Source organism: Prionailurus bengalensis, chromosome A2 (genome assembly GCF_016509475.1).
Source record: "Prionailurus bengalensis isolate Pbe53 chromosome A2, Fcat_Pben_1.1_paternal_pri, whole genome shotgun sequence".
NCBI lineage: Eukaryota > Metazoa > Chordata > Mammalia > Carnivora > Felidae > Prionailurus > Prionailurus bengalensis.
In genome coordinates, this window is record NC_057348.1 from 51,667,407 (window position 1) to 51,683,221 (window position 15,815).

At 41.2% G+C, this 15,815-nt stretch overlaps 1 protein-coding gene and 1 non-coding gene across 3 annotated transcripts in view; both read right to left on the reverse strand.

Moving 5' to 3' along the window:
• Positions 1 to 15,815, reverse strand: part of SEC13 (SEC13 homolog, nuclear pore and COPII coat complex component) — a 34,992-nt gene that overhangs the window by 14,912 nt on the left and 4,265 nt on the right. For both annotated transcript variants that reach the window (XM_043588106.1, XM_043588107.1), the window contains exons 3-5: positions 14,212 to 14,327; positions 11,087 to 11,238; positions 10,404 to 10,537 (exon numbers count right to left, since the gene is read on the reverse strand). In XM_043588106.1, coding sequence (XP_043444041.1) covers positions 10,404 to 10,537; positions 11,087 to 11,238; positions 14,212 to 14,327 — 402 coding nt within the window. The remainder of the gene's footprint in view (positions 1 to 10,403; positions 10,538 to 11,086; positions 11,239 to 14,211; positions 14,328 to 15,815) is intronic.
• Positions 4,609 to 4,711, reverse strand: LOC122488773. Its single transcript, XR_006298696.1, has one exon. It is a non-coding gene; the product is annotated as a U6 spliceosomal RNA (small nuclear RNA).

Below are 15,815 nucleotides of genomic sequence, written 5' to 3' on the forward strand. Positions count from 1 at the left end.
AATAAATGTTAAAAGAATTTTGAAGAAAAAAAAAAAAAAAGAACAAAGCAAGCCCAAAGGTGGTAGAAAGAAGGAAATAATAAAGATCAGAAAGGGAATAAATAAAATAGAGACTAAAACTACAACAGAAAAGATCAATGAAAGAGCTGGTTCTTTAAAAAGATAAAAAAAAAAAAATTGATAAATCTTTGGCCAGAATCATCAAAAGTGGACTCAAATCAGAAATGAAAGAGAAGAAATTACAACCTACACCATAGAAATATAAAGGATTATGAGACTACTATGAAAAATTGTATGTCAACAAATTGAACCACCCAGAAGAAATGGATAAATTCCTAGAAACATACCATCTTACAAAACTGAATGACATCTTACAAGACTGAAGAAACAAAATCTGAACAGACGGATTACTAGTAATAAAACTGAATTGGTAATCAAAAGACTTCCAAAAAAAGTCTAGGACCAGACGGCTTCACAGGTGAATTCTACCAAACATTTATTTTTTTAAGGTTTTACTGTTAAGTAATCTCTACACCCAATGTGGGGCTCAAACTCACAACCCGAGAGATCAAGAGTTGCATGCTCACCAACTGAACCAGCCAGGTGACCCTCTACCAAACACTTAAAGAATGAATATCTGCCTTCCCAAACTATTCCAAAAATAGAAAAGGAAGGTATTCTTCCAAATCCATTCTACAAGGCCAACGTTACCCTGAAGAACTCATGCAACTTAACCTCCGAATAGATAATCTGATTAAAAATGGGCAGAGGACCTGAATACACAATTCCCAAAGACATACTGATGATGAACAGACACATGAAAAGATGCTCAGCATCACTCATCATAAGAGAAATGCAGATCAAAACCATAATGAGATAGCACCTCACACCAGTCAGAATGACTAGTATCAAAAAGACAAGTGTTGAATATGTGGAAAAAAGGTAACCCTTGTGTACTGTTGGTGGGAGTGTAAATTGGTGGAGCCATTGTGGAAAACAGTAAGGAGGTTCCTCAAAAAATTAAAAATAGAATTAACATATGATCCAGCAATTCTACTTCTGGTTATTTATCAAAAAAAGCAAAAACAAAAACACTAATTCAACAAGACATCTGCACCCCCCCATGTGCCCTGCACGTTATTTACAATAGCTAGGACATGAAAGCAACCTAAGTGTCCATCGATGGATGAATGAAAAAAACCCAAAAACGTGGTGTATGTACACACACACACATGGAATATTCAACCATAAGAAATGAAATTGTGGCATCTGCAACATGGACAGACATTGAGGGCATTATGCTAAATGAAGTGAAAGACATTGTATGATCTCACTTATATGTGGAATCTGTAAAAAAAAAAAAAAAGACAAACATGAGAAAAACCATGCTCATAGATGATACAAAGAACAGATAGGTGGTTGCCAGAAGTGGGGTGTGAGGTGTGTAAAATGTGTAAAAGGGAGTCAAAAGATAAACTTTCAGGTATAAAATAAGTCACAGAGATGTGACTATAGGTAATACTATACTGCCTATCTGCAAGTTGCTAGGAGAGCACATCTCACAAGTCCTTCTTATCACAAGAAAAAACTTTTTAGATTTAAAAAAATTTTAAGTGTTTATTTTTAAATATAATTTGACAGTGTATACAGTGTGCTCTTGGCTTTGGGAGTAGGTTCCCATGATTTATCACTTATATATAACACTCAGTTCCCATCCCAACAAGTGCCCTCCTCAATGCCCATCTCCCATTTCCCCTCCCTGCCCTGGACCACCCCCTCTCCCCCCATCAACCCTCAGTTTGTTCTCTGTATTTAAGAGTCTCTTATGGTTTGCCTCCCTGTTTGTAACTATGTATTTTTCCTCCATCCCTTCCCTCATGGTCTTAAGTTTCTCACATTCCACATATGAGTGAAAACATAAAATACCGGTCTTTCTCTGACTTATTTCGCTTAGCATAATACCCTCCAGTTCCATCTACATTGCTGCAAATGTCAAGATTTCATTCTTTTTCATTGCCAAGTAGTATTCTATTGTGTGTGTGTGTGTGTGTGTGTGTGTGTGTGTGTATACACACACACACACACACACACACCACATCTTCTTTATCCATTCAGTTGACAGACATTGGGCTCTTTCCATAATTTGGCTATTGTTGATAGTACTATAAATATAAAATAAATATTAGGGTACATATAAATATTAGGGTACATATGCCCCTTCAAATCAGCACTCCTGTATCCTTTGAATAAATTCCTAGGAGTGCTATTGCTGGGCTGTAGCGTATTTTTAATTTTTTAAAGAACCTCCATACTGTTTTCCAGAGTGGCTATACCACGTTGCATTCCCACCAACAGTGCAAGAGGGTTCCCCTTCTTCTACATCCTTGTCAACATCTGTTGTTTCCTGAGTTGTTAATTTTAGCCACTCTGACTGCTGTGAGGTGGTATCTCAATGTGGTTTTGATTTGTATTTCTCTGACATGAGTGATGTTGAGCATCTTTTCATGTGTCTGCTAGCCATCTGCATGTCTTCTTTGGAAAAGTGTTTAGTTTTGAGACAGAAAGAGACAGAGCATGAGCAGGAAAGGGGCAGAGAGAGAGGAGACACAGACTCCAAAGCAGGCTCTGAGCTGTCAGCACAGAGCCTGATGTGGGGCTCGAACTCATGAACCATGGGATTATGACCTGGGTTGAAGTTGGAAGCTCAAATGAAAAAATTTGGGGGGTAATTATATACAGTGACAAATGTTAACTAGTCTTATTGTGGTAATCATTTTGTAATGTATACAAATACTGAATCATTAAATTATAAATCTGAAATAAAAATATGTCAGTGATACCTCAGTAAAAACAAGAGGTGTTTAAAAAAAAGTATTTTACTGAAAAAAGATAAATCTATCCATTGCCCCTCAAAGCTTCCTCCGGTCTTTTTCCTAGTCCCTCCCCTAGCCCTGCTCTACCCCAAACTTAAATGATCTGCTATCACTCTAGTTTACTTTTTCTAGAATTTTAGATCAATGGAATTTATAATATATACCTTTTAATCTGATTTTTCTCACTCTGTGTAATTATTTTAAAATTCATTCTTCTTATGTGTGTCAGTAGTCATTTCTTTTCATTGCTAAGGAACATTTCAATAGTATGGACAAAACACAATTTGATCCATTCACATGTAGATTATATCCAGTTTTTGGCTTTTAAAGCTGCTATGATCTTTTGTATGAACTTGAAAGTCAGTTTTGCTGGTTATAAATCCTTGGCCCACACATTCTTTCCTTGATTATTGTGATTTTTTTTTTTTCTATGCATGGATCATTGCTGTTCAAGAGTCTACTGAAAATCTAATTTTGTTTTCCCTTGTAAGTCACATGGCTTTTTTCCCCCGGATGCCCAAACGATTTTATTTAAAGGCCAGTAATTTTATTACAATTACGCCCTTTATGCTAGTGATTCTGGGTTGATACTTTTTTTTTAAGCATTTTATTTTTTTAAGTAGACCCCATGCCCAACATGGGACTGGAACTCATGACCCTAAGATCAAGAGCCATATGGTCTATCAACTTAGCCAGCCAGGCACCCCTCTGGGTTGAGATTTCTTTTTTCTCTAAAGTTTATTTATTTTGAGAGAGAGAAAGACAACGCTCAAGGAGAATCCAAGTAGGCTCCACATTGTCAGCACAGAGCTTGATGCAGGGTTTGATCCCTTGAACCATAAGATCATGACCTGAACTGAAAGCAAGAGTCAGATGCTTAACCAACAGTGAGCCGCCCAGGTGCCCCTTGATATTCTTAAGTGTAGAGCATGTTCTCTCAAAATGCAGTTTCAAATTTTGTTTTAAAATTTTAAGATAGTTTTCTTGAATTAGTTTTTAGTATTTGTTCTTTTTTCTTCTTCAGGAGTTCTTCATATTCATGTTTGATCTTTGCCTGTCTTTTTTCTCAAAATCTTTTTATCTCTTCATTTTAAAAAAAATTTTTTTAACATTTTATTTATTTTTGAGACAGGGAGAGACAGAGCACGAACAGGGGAGGGTCAGAGAGAGGGAGACACAGAATCTGAAACAGGGTCCAGGCTCTGAGCTGTCAGCACAGAGCCCGACGCGGGGCTCGAACTCACGGACCACAAGATCATGACCTGAGCCGAAGTTGGCCACTTAACCGACTGAGCCACCCAGGCACCCCTATCTCTTTTTTTTTTTAAGAAATACTATTTTCTTTTTATATTTTAGTTAATATACAATGCAATATTGGTTTCAGAGGTAGAATTCAGTGATTCATCACTTACATATGATGCCCAGTGCTCATTACAACAAATACTCTTTTTAATACCCATCACCCATCTAGTCCATCTCTCATCCACCTCTCCTCCAGCGACTCTCGGTTTGTTCTCCTCATTAAGAGTCTTTTGTGGTTTGTGTCTCTCTCTTCTCTTTCCCCCTTTCCCATATGTTCTTCTGTTTTGTTTCTTAAATTCCATATATGAGTGAAATCATATGGTATTTGTCTTTCTCTGATTGACTTATTTTGCTTAGCATAATATATTCTAGCTCCATCCACATCATTGCAAGTAAGATTTCAGGGGTTTTTTTGATGGCTGAGTAGTATTCCAAAAATATGGAACACTTCATGAATTTGTGTGTCATCCTTGTGTAGGGGCCATGCTAATCTTCTCTGTATTGTTCCAATTTTAGTATATATGCTGCCAAAGCAAGAACAAGAAATTTCCTCTTCTTCGTGATCTATTTCTCTTAAGACATTATCTGTTGTTGTGTTTATTTGCTCTTGTATTCTTTCCAGTTTAGTCTTTATTACTGAAATAATTTTTCATTTCTGATTTTTTCCTAAATTCTGTCACTTCATTTTGAAGTTTTTCTAATTGTGACTTATGGTATTTTTTTCACACCTTGTATCATTTAAAAAATGTTTCTTAGCTTGATTTGAAATAGCAGGTGAGAGTTTGATTCTGTTTTGTGGGCATGCCTTTCTTTCATTGCTTGTCAGGATGTTATTCTGTATATTCTTTTTTTTTTTTAATTTTAAGTTTTTACCTTAATTCCAGTTAGTTAACACGCAGTATTATATTTAGTTTCACAGTGATTCAACACTTCCATCCATCACCCTGTGCTCATCAAAAATGTGCCCTCCTGAATCCCCATGATGTATTTCACCTATCCCTTGACAACTTCTTCCCTGGAAAATTTTTTTCCTAAGAAATAACTTTAAAACATTCAGAATGCTCAAGAATTTAGTTAAGGATAAAGCTCCTAAAAATTCCTAATGTATATTATATACATTCAGAACAATGTAAATTACTCAGTTTATTATACCAAAACCCCCTTAGAGCCTAACTACATCCCCTCTTAAATTAGAAACTTCCATGGTAACATGCTGCCCATCAGCCTCCAAACCAGTTTCTATACTCTTTCCCTTTCTTGTGAGTTAAAATTTATGTAATTTCACCTCAAATGCTTTTGTTATTTTTATGTGAAATTAGTTGTCCTGAAAAAGTGAGGTCCAGGGAAGCCTTTCTAGGTTGAGAAGTCTGTTTTTGTTAATAAATGTGCTGACAAATATGACAACTTGCTTTCAAGATTTCTTGGCTCTGTTCCCCTCCCTGACTTTGGTCTACATCCTTGCTTTCCTTTTTCTGTGTCCCTCTCCTGCTTGATTTTGATTTCTAGTAGTTTCTCCTCACCAGGGGTCCTGTTGTGGAAACAAGCCTTAGTGGGTCATAAAGGTCAGATTTCTACAAGTCCCTTTAGTTTTTCCCAGGGTGAGGGGCTTGCACTCAACTGGTAGGACAAAGTATTAAACCCCTCCCAGTCAGTCCTCCAAAGATAATACAGATGGTTAGTAAGCATATGAAAATGTGCCCAACTTCATTAGTCATTAGAAAAATGCAAACTGAGGCCACAGTGAGGTACTGCTTCACACCCACTCGGATGGCTATAACAAAACAAACAAAAAAAGATGACAGTAAGATTTGGCAAGGATGTGGAGACACCAAAACCCTTGTCCACTGCTGGAAGCCATGTAAAATGGTATAATTAACCTGGAAACTCAAAAAGTTAAACACTTTCCATCTGACTTGATAATTCTACTCCCAGGTATATACCCAAGAAAACTGAAAACATATGCTCACAAAAAATCTTATACATGAAAGTTCATAGCAGTATTCACAATAGCTGAAAATGTCTATTAACGGCTAAACGAGATACATAAATTCACAGGATGGAATATCACACAATCATACAAAGGTATAAAGCACTCATACTATGATATGAATCCCGAAAACATGTTAAATGAGAGAAGCCAGTCACAAAGGACCACATTTGGCATACCTCATTCAACTGTGTTCCACTTTATTGTGCTTCAGTTACACCGTGTTTTTTTACAAATTGAAGGTGTGTGGCTACCCTGTGTCAAGTAAGTCTATTGGTGCCATTGTTCCAACAGCATTTGCTCGCTTTGTGTGTCTGTTTTGGTACTTCTTACAATATTTCAAGCTTTTTCATTGCTATATTTGTTATGGTGATTTGTGATCAGCAATCTTTGATGTTATTATTGCAACTGTTTTAGGGTGCCATGAATACACCTATATAAAATGATAAGCTTCATTGATACATGTGCATGTTTTGACTGCTCCACTAACTGGCTGTTCCCCCGTCTCTCACCCTCTCCTTGGGTCTTCCTATGAGACACAAACGATACTGAAATTAGGCCAGTTAATAACCTTACAATGACCTCTAACTGTTCAAGTGAAAGCAAGAGTCACGTGTCTCTCACTTTAAATCAAAAGCTAGAAATAATTCAGCTCAGTGAGGAAGGCATGTCAAAAGTTGAGATAGACTATACAAGCTAGGCCTCTTGCACCGAAGAGCCAATATCTGAACGCAAAGGAAAAGTTCTTGAAGGAAATTGAAAGTGCTACTCCAGTGACTATGCTAATGATAAAAAAGTGAAACCACCTCACCACTGATAAGGAGAAGGTTTTAGTGGTCTGGAGAGAAGATAACACCAGCAGCCACAACATTCCCTTAAACCAAAGCCTAATTGAGAGCAAGGCTCTAACTCTCTTCAATTCTGTGAAGGCTGAGAGAGGGGAGGAAGCCACAGAAGTGTGAAGCTAGCAGAGGTGGGCTCCTAAGGTTTAAGAAAAAAGGCCATCTCCATAACCTAAACGTGCAGGGTGAAACAGCAGGTGCTGATGTAGAAGCTGCAGCAAGTTATCCAGAAGATCTAGCTCAGATCATGAATGAAGGTGACTACAGTAAACAGAGTTTCGATGTAGATGAAATAGCCTTCTATTGGAAGAAGATGCCATCTAGGCATAGCTAGAGAAAAGCCAATGCCTGGCTTCAAAGTTTCAAAGACAGGCCGATTCTCTTGTTAGGGGCTAATGCAGTTGGTGACTTGAGGTTGAAGCCAGTGCTCATTTACCATGCAGAAAATCCTAGCGTCCTTAAGACTTATGCTAAATCTACTCTGCCTGGGCTGTATAAATGGAACAACAAAGCCTGGATGACAGCACATCTGTTTACAATGTGGTTTATGGAATATTTTAAGTCCCCTGTTGAGACATATTACCCAAAGAATCCTTTAAAATGTCCCTGCCTGGGGGAGCCTGGGTGGCTCCGTCGGTTAGGCATCTCGCTTCGGCTCAGGTCATGATTTTGCGGTCTGCAAGTTAGAGTCCTGTATCGGGCTCTCTGCTGTTACCATGAAGCCCACTTCAGATCCTCTGTTCCCCTCTCTTTCTACCCCTCCCCTCCTTGTGCTCTCTCTCAAAAATAAATGAAAGTTAAAAAAAAGTATTACTGCTGACAATGTACCTGGTCACCCAAGAGATCTAATGGAGATTAATGACAATGAGATTAATGTAGTTTTCATTCCTACTAACACAACATCCATTCAGCAATTTCCATGGATTAAGGAGTAATTTTGACTTTCAAGTCTTATTATTTAAGAAATATATTTTGTAAGGCTGTGGCTGCCATGGTGATTCCTCTGATGGATCTGGGCAAAGTAAACTGAACACCTTCTGGAAAGGATTCACTGTTCTAGATACCATTAAGAACATCTGTGATTCATGGGAAGAAATCAAAATAACAACATGAACAAGAGTGCGGAAGGAATAACTGCAGATGTGTGGAAAGAGCAAGAGAACTAGAAGTGGAGCCTGAAGATGAGACTGAACTGCTATAATCAAACGATCCAACTTTAACACACAAGGAGTTGCTTCCTCTGGATGACAAAGAAAGTGGTTTCCTGAGATGGAATGTACTCCTGGTGGAGATGCTATGAAGACTGTTGACATGACAACAAAAGATTTAGAATATTACATAAACTTAGCTGATAAGGCAGCGGCAGGATTTGAGAGGATGGACTCCAAGTTTGAAAGAAGTTCTGCTGTGGGTAAAATACTATTAAACAGCGTTTCATGCTACAGAGAAATTGTTCATAAACGGAAGAATCAATAGATGTGGGAATCTTCAAAGCTGTTTTCTTTTAAGAAACTGCCCCACCACTCCAGCCTTCAACAACCACCACCCTGATCAGTCAGCAGCCATCAACACTGAGGCAAGCCCCTTCACCAGCAAATAAAAAACAAAACAAAAACCAAAAACACACACACAAAAAAACCCCAACCCCCCCCAAAACCAAAAAAACATTACAACTTGACTACTCAGATGATGCTTAGCATTCTTCAGCAATAAATTTTAAGGTACATACATTGTTTTCTAGACCCAATGCTATTACTGTATACTTAATAGACTATAGGAGAGTGTAAATATAACTTTTATATGCAATGGGAAACCAAAAAATTCCTCGACTCCCTTTACTGCAGTGGTCTGGAACCAAACCCACAATGGCTCTGAGGTATTATAGGATCTGCCTGTATTATAGGATTCCATTCATACGAAATGTCCTGAATAGGCAAATCCATAGACAGAAAGTCAATTAGAAGTTGCCTAGGTTGGGGGTAGGGTGGAGAGCGACTGCTAAGGAGGATTCTTTTTGGGGTGATAAAAAAGTTCTGAAAATCAGCAGTGATAATTGCACAATTTTGTGAATATACTAAGAACTATAGAATCGTATATTTTAAAAAGGGGTGAATTTTGTAAGTAAATTGTATATTAATTTAAAAACAAAAAAAATGCAAAACTTCTTTCAGTTTCAGGTGCTGTTCTTACACTGGCCAGCTATGGTTTCCAGTGAACACGGTTGGCTGCTTTGTCAGTTAGAAGGCACTCCATTGCTTCCTGCTTCCTCCTGCTCAGATACCAATACCCTAAAGCCTTTGGTTGTTGCTAGTTTATTTCCCTCTGCCTCTACTTTGGAGGTTGTGGAAATACCTTGTTACCTTGTTCTGTTGTAAATGTGGTTACTGAGTTTTTGGTTGTGCTACCTAGTTGCTCTGTTGGTTTTTACAGAGAGATGAGGAAAGACTGAAAAGCTATGATGCCATTCCCCACCACCTTCCCAGAAGCCGCTCACCCTATTCATTTCTGCAAGCTAGTCAGCAGATAAGAATCCAAGCACCTCAAGTAAAGACCCTGACACAGGCTCCTGGGGCCTTGAGGGCTGAACAGGCTGTGGATCTCTTAAACTCGAGAGGCGCATAAGTACAGTGTCAAACTTGAGAGCTACCAAGTTTCCATCTGGGTAGACTGCAGAAGAATCTGGGGCCACCAAAGTTGGAACTGTTATATAGTGAGAAGGCACAGATTCTGGGTTCTAACGCCGACACAGGACCTTCTCTAAGTCGTTTACTTTTTCTAAGCCTTTTCTGTGTCAACATAAAATGGGAACAGGACTGCTTACCTTGCAAATCTGTTAATTTGATAATTTCTTCTTTCATTGACAATTGTTTGTGAGGATTACGTGACACATAGTAGGGGCTCAAATGGTGTGAGACACTCTTCCACTGTCCATAGTGCTTTCTTATTTCAACCATAATATCCAATGAATGGAAATGCAAGGCACTGAATTCCTATGATGCTCTTTATAACACCACTCAGTTTGAGGGGGTCCCAATGACCACTGCAAGCACGTTAACTTGAGGCGTCCATGGCAAAGGTAGCAGGTAGGCAGGCTGCCACTATCACCTTGCCAGTGCCCTGGCCCTCCCTGACTTGGGAGCTTGCAAGAAGGCATCTGTGCCAAACCCTGTCCTGGGCTGAATGAGGCTGGTGCAGCTTGGGGCCTCCCTGGATGCCACCTCTGTCTGGCTTCAGAGCAAAGCGGCTTGAAGCTGCCCCACCAAACAAGTCTGAGCATCAGTCCTTCCCAGCCCCCCGCAGAGCAGCGACACAACTCCTGCCACTCTCTAGGGAGTTTCCAGGAGACACAAGGCAAGGCAGCAGAGCTACCCTCCACATGCAGGCAGAGTCTGGACTTACAGTGTGAGCATTGTTGATCTTTTTCACTTCCCACTGGCCCTCTCCGGTGTATGTCAGCAGGGAGATGGCCCCATCCGAGCTCCCACAGGCGAGGATTAGGCCATAGTCATGGGGGGCCCAGCACACAGAGTTTACTGTGGGAAGGAGGGAGGCAGTTAGCAGAATTTCCCAAGAGGAAGTTTCACTTTTGTCAATTAAGAAGATTTAAAAAACCCATCACCTACGACTATCATAACTTCATAAACTATAGTCTACCTTTGCAAAAAGTAGGATGGGGTGGGATAGATAAAGGGGATTAAGGGTGTACTTATTGTGATGAGCACGGAGTAATGGATAGAAATACTGAATTATAATATACATCCGAAACCAATATAACACTACATTAATAAAAAATTAATAGGAAAAAAAGTAGGACAATAATCTGAGAATAAAGGCCAGTACTTAAAATGAATAAACTTAAAAAAAAAAAAAATGCACCGTGTTTTTTTTTTTTTTTTCCTTTCTTGATTTGCTTTAGACTGGCTTTAGGTCTTAGCGCCTTACCTCTGCTGCAGACAGACAGCAGAAAAACCAACCAAATCCAAGGGATAAACAAGGAGCACCACGAGGGGAAAGGCGCCAGTGAGCTTCAGCCACGACCGGTGCAAGGCCCCGCCCACCCACTCCTACCACACTCACGGTACCTGAGGAGTCGTGGCCTGTGTGCTCATGTGTCTTCTCCCAGGTGCCATTCTCCTCTTTCCAGATAATGACTTTCCGGTCATAGGAGCACGATGCCAAGATGTTCCCATACATGGGGTGGGCCCAGGCCACTTGCCACACAGGACCCTCGTGACTGCAAGGGGAGAGGATCAGAGGCGGCTCACATGGGCCACAGGAACCTGCGGTGCTCTGCCAGCCACTACTTTGGACCCAACTGAATGCCTTCCTTGATAGGCAGATACAGTATCTTAGGACAGAGCCACCTAAGAATTTTATAAGGGAGAACTATAGGATGTCACCGCCAAAAGGGACCTTTGTTGGGACGTGAAAGAGGTCACAGAGGCTTTGAAAGCAAGTCAGGACTCTAAGTTAGCCTCTTTGTTCCTACACAGCAGAACCTCCCTCCCTCGTCCTGCAGTGCAGCTGACACCACTTACACCTGCCATCATCAGGAGAAGCCTCTCAGTCTATTCATTTGTGCACTGATCAATCTAGGGTTTGCACCCACAAATACTCAGGAAGTATTTACAGAGTGAACTGCTACTCATCCTTCCACAATGGCTAAGTCTTGAGTATCTGTTTCATATTTTTCACTCTTCTTCTAATTTGTTCAAGGGCATGTCTCTGCTCTTCTGATCTTATGCATTCACCTGGTAAGTACTATCTGAGCACACACGTAGTGCTAGACTCTGTACTAGGACTGTCTCTAAGGTGCAGGGAAGGGTGGGCACCAAGCACAAAGAAGCGGCACGGCAGAGGTGATGGCCCAGGCTCTTTCACACCCACTCGCCATTCACTAGCTGCTTGACTTTAGGCAAGGGCCATGCCCTTTCTATGGCTTAGTCTCCCAATGGAGATATGAGCAAGGCTTCTTTCATACCGTGCTCATGAGGGGAAATATTGGTGATAACTCACATATAAAGCTTGGAACAGTGCTGGGCACAAGAAAAGAAAAAACCACTCATGCCTGTTAGTTGGTACTGCTGTTCCTTGTTCACTTCTCTACCCCACTCAAAGTGTCCTCCCTCTGGCTGGGACAATTCCCAGTCCCCACAAAGGAGCTGCCAAGCAAACTCACAGAAGACTCAAATGTCCTACAACTAGCATAGTTTTAACTGAGGCAAAAAAAAGAAAGGGTGTGTGAATTTTTTATTCCTGTAATATTGCACATCTTTTGAACCTAAGAAAAACAGGGCAGAAAGGACTGAGTAACAGCAGACGTGCCTGCTTCTGCCAGAGCTGGCAGCCAGGCACCTCTCTGTGTAGCCATGGGCTGCTGCTGCCCAGGGAAAGTAGCATGTGACCCCTTACTCAATTTTTGACACTCAGGAAGAGGGGAACTTCTAGGCTCATCTCCCCAGAAGGCTACTTAGTTATGCCTTCTTTTTTTTTTTATATAGAAAACTTAAAAAATTTTTTTAATGTTCATTTGCTTATTTTTAAGAGAGAGAAAGAGCATGAGTGGGGGAGAAGCAGAGAGAGGGAGACACAGAATCCAAAGCAGGTTCCAGGCTCTAAGATGTCAGCACAGAGCCCGATGCGGGGCTTGAACTCACGAACTGTGAGATTATGACCTGAGGCAAAGTCGGATGCTTAACCGGCTGAGTCACCCAGGTGCCCCAAGTTATGCCTTCTTTAATTAACAAACGTGTAATGAGCCCCTATCTGTCAGGGGTTCTTAATTTCTCCTGTGCAGTCTGGTGAAGGCAATGGTTGGTCCCTTTTCAGAATAATGGATACAATACACCAAGCTAGGATTATAAAGGAAACCTAATTATACTACAATACGGTTAGTGAAATGTTAAAGAACGATTTATAATACAGTGATACGTATACTTCTCGGTTAGCACATTAATAAACTCTAGTGGCAAGTCTAATAGCCACTCTTAGTTCAGAGTAGTGATGAGTGTAAGTGCTACTCTGAGACAGCTACAACTGTAATGTGATATGAAACCATGTGTGTCTTCTACTGGTAATAAAGTTACAGGTGCTCTGACTTCTGTGGTTTCCAGCCTACCTCCAAGGTTGAAGGAAATGCTAAATATCTGAGTCACTGAAAATAAAGATGTGATTTTTTTTCCCTCAGCCCTAGTTCACCAACCCCTGAATTCTATACACAGAACACTGGAGATCCATGGAATCCAGGTCAAGAACTCCCATTTATTTGAAAGGCAGTGGAATGAGGGAAAGCAGAAGTGTGGCCACAAAAACCAGCCAGGATCTCAAGAATCTCAGTAGGGAGATGAAATATGGCCCTTTGTAGCAACGTGGATGGAACTGGAGAGTGTGATGCTAAGTGAAATAAGCCATACAGAGAAAGACAGATACCATATGGTTTCACTCTTATGTGGATCCTGAGAAACTTAACAGGAACCCATGGGGGAGGGGAAGGAAAAAAAAAAAAAGAGGTTAGAGTGGGAGAGAGCCAAAGCATAAGAGACTCTTAAAAACTGAGAGCAAACTGAGGGCTGATGGGGGGTGGGAGGGAGGGGAGGATGGGTGGTGGGTATTGAGGAGGGCACCTGTTGGGATGAGCACTGGGTGTTGTATGGAAACCAATTTGACAATAAATTTCATATTAAAAAAAAAAAAAAAGAATCTCAGTAGGGAGAAAATAAATCAAACATTTGTAAATATTACTGAATACCTGCCATGGGTAAATAGGCAAATTTATGGGATTTATATAATTACTAATGCATTTTTACATTAACATTATTCTTACATTTCTGCCTTTCAGGGCCACTTTAGATCATGTTGGCTAAACAAAGGAAGGTCATTTCCCACTTTTAAAGGCAGCAGTAGCTATTGAAAGCACGTGGTGAGCAGGCCCTGCCTGGGAGGAGGCAGCATCAGCCCATTTTGAGGGTGAGCAGGTGAAGGCCTTGCCCAAGGTCTTCTAGTGAGTATCTGGGTGGCAAAGTTGGGATTTATTCCTGGATCCATCAGCCTGGGATGTCTGCTGAGGGCAGTCACTTGGCTGGGACCTGGGTGTTCTCTCTGCTAACTGCACCATGGGGCTCCTCTGATCTGCATTCTTAGCTTTTCCTGCCTTTCTTGAGAAGCCCAACCATTCTCTGAGATCTTGCCCAGGTGTGGCTACACTCACCCCCTGAGGTCGGCAATGAGGATTTGTCCTCCATTTCGCACATCGAAGATTTTCACGGACCTGTCTGATGAGCAGGTTGCCAGGCGGGTGCCATAGTAGTCCATCTGGGCATCGTGCTGCAAAGGGAGGATAGCTCAGGAAGCCTGCAGGCTGGGTGGGTGGGGGTGGAGTAGTCACCAGGACAGTCTAGTTTGGACCAAAATTTACCTGAAATTAACCTCAAAGCAGCATCACTATCAGGCAACAAGCCAGCATCCCGACATTCCCATTTCTCTGACAGGCACTGTCTTTCTGAAGGGACAAGAAAAACCATACCTAGCTGCTTTGAGACCCTTTACAGACATGGGAAAGTCCTTTCCATCCTATTCTGTAGGGTGGGTATGGGAGACAAAACGCTGACTGGCTAGCCTCCCTCTTCTTCCTTCATCAGGCCCCACCATGTTCTGAGGCTCTATGGGCTACCGGGGAGGATACCTGGAGGTTCAGCTCAGCCCCAGAACCCAGGGCTAATGCTGATCCAAAGGAACAGCCTAAGACTGCCTGTAGTCCCCAGTGAGGTCCTTCAAAATGCACATTGGGCCTGGACACAAGGTTCTATTCAGACAGTTGGACTCCTTCCTCCAACCATGGCCTTAGATCCTTTGTGGACCTTTGTTTCTGGATTTTTACTAGACCTTTTTCCTAGTAGCAGGCCCAGTACCCCAGACTCTTCACCAATGCCTTAAATGTCACTAGTCCCACCGATGAATGGACCTTCTGGATGCTAACTGTCCATCCAGACCTAGGGCTGGTCCCTGCCCACAGCTCTTGTCTCCCTGGTTCCTCTGAGGTGCAAGGATGAGGCTTTGTCCCACTGAACATCCTGGTCCTTCCTGTTTGTTGCCTATTCCAAGGTACCTTCTTCAGTTGTCTCATCTTGGGGGTTTTAGGAACTATCAGCTATCATTCTTATGGTATTCAGGAGCAATTCCACTTTTTCAACAGAAGCATTCTATCTGCTTCAACATTCTTTCCCCACCTCTCTCTCTACCTGAGGAAAACGTCCTGATTCTTCTTTGGAAGTCACCCCCTCAACTCTTCTAGGTCTTGGCTTCTTGGAAGGCAGGCAATGCAAGTATTAAGATAGATTTCTTGGACATTTCTCTTGCAGAGTGCCATCACACACTTCAACAGGAAGTAGGGCATAGTACCTACAGACTTAAATCCTATCTCTTTACCTTACCTGTTGTGCAACCTTGGAAAAATGACATAATCTCCTTAAACTTGTTTCCTTCTCTTTAAACGGGGCTAATGGTGGCATCTGCTTTAAGAGTTGTTATGAAGGGTAAATGAGATACTGAAAGTATTTAGTATGAGTCTGACAGTAAGTGAACATGCAAACATTGGTCATTACTTCTATGCCTCATCTGCTTCTCAAATCTAACCTACCCAAGCAGGTAGCATATCCATTATTTTCCCCATTTTACCTATGGGGAAATCAATGCTGGCCCAGAAAAGTTAAGAAATTGGTGGGAGTCTCAGACTGCACTTTCTTACCCAAGGTACCATGCTGTCTCCAAGGAGGTGTGGTCTTACAGCTAGACCAACACATGACTGCATCCAAA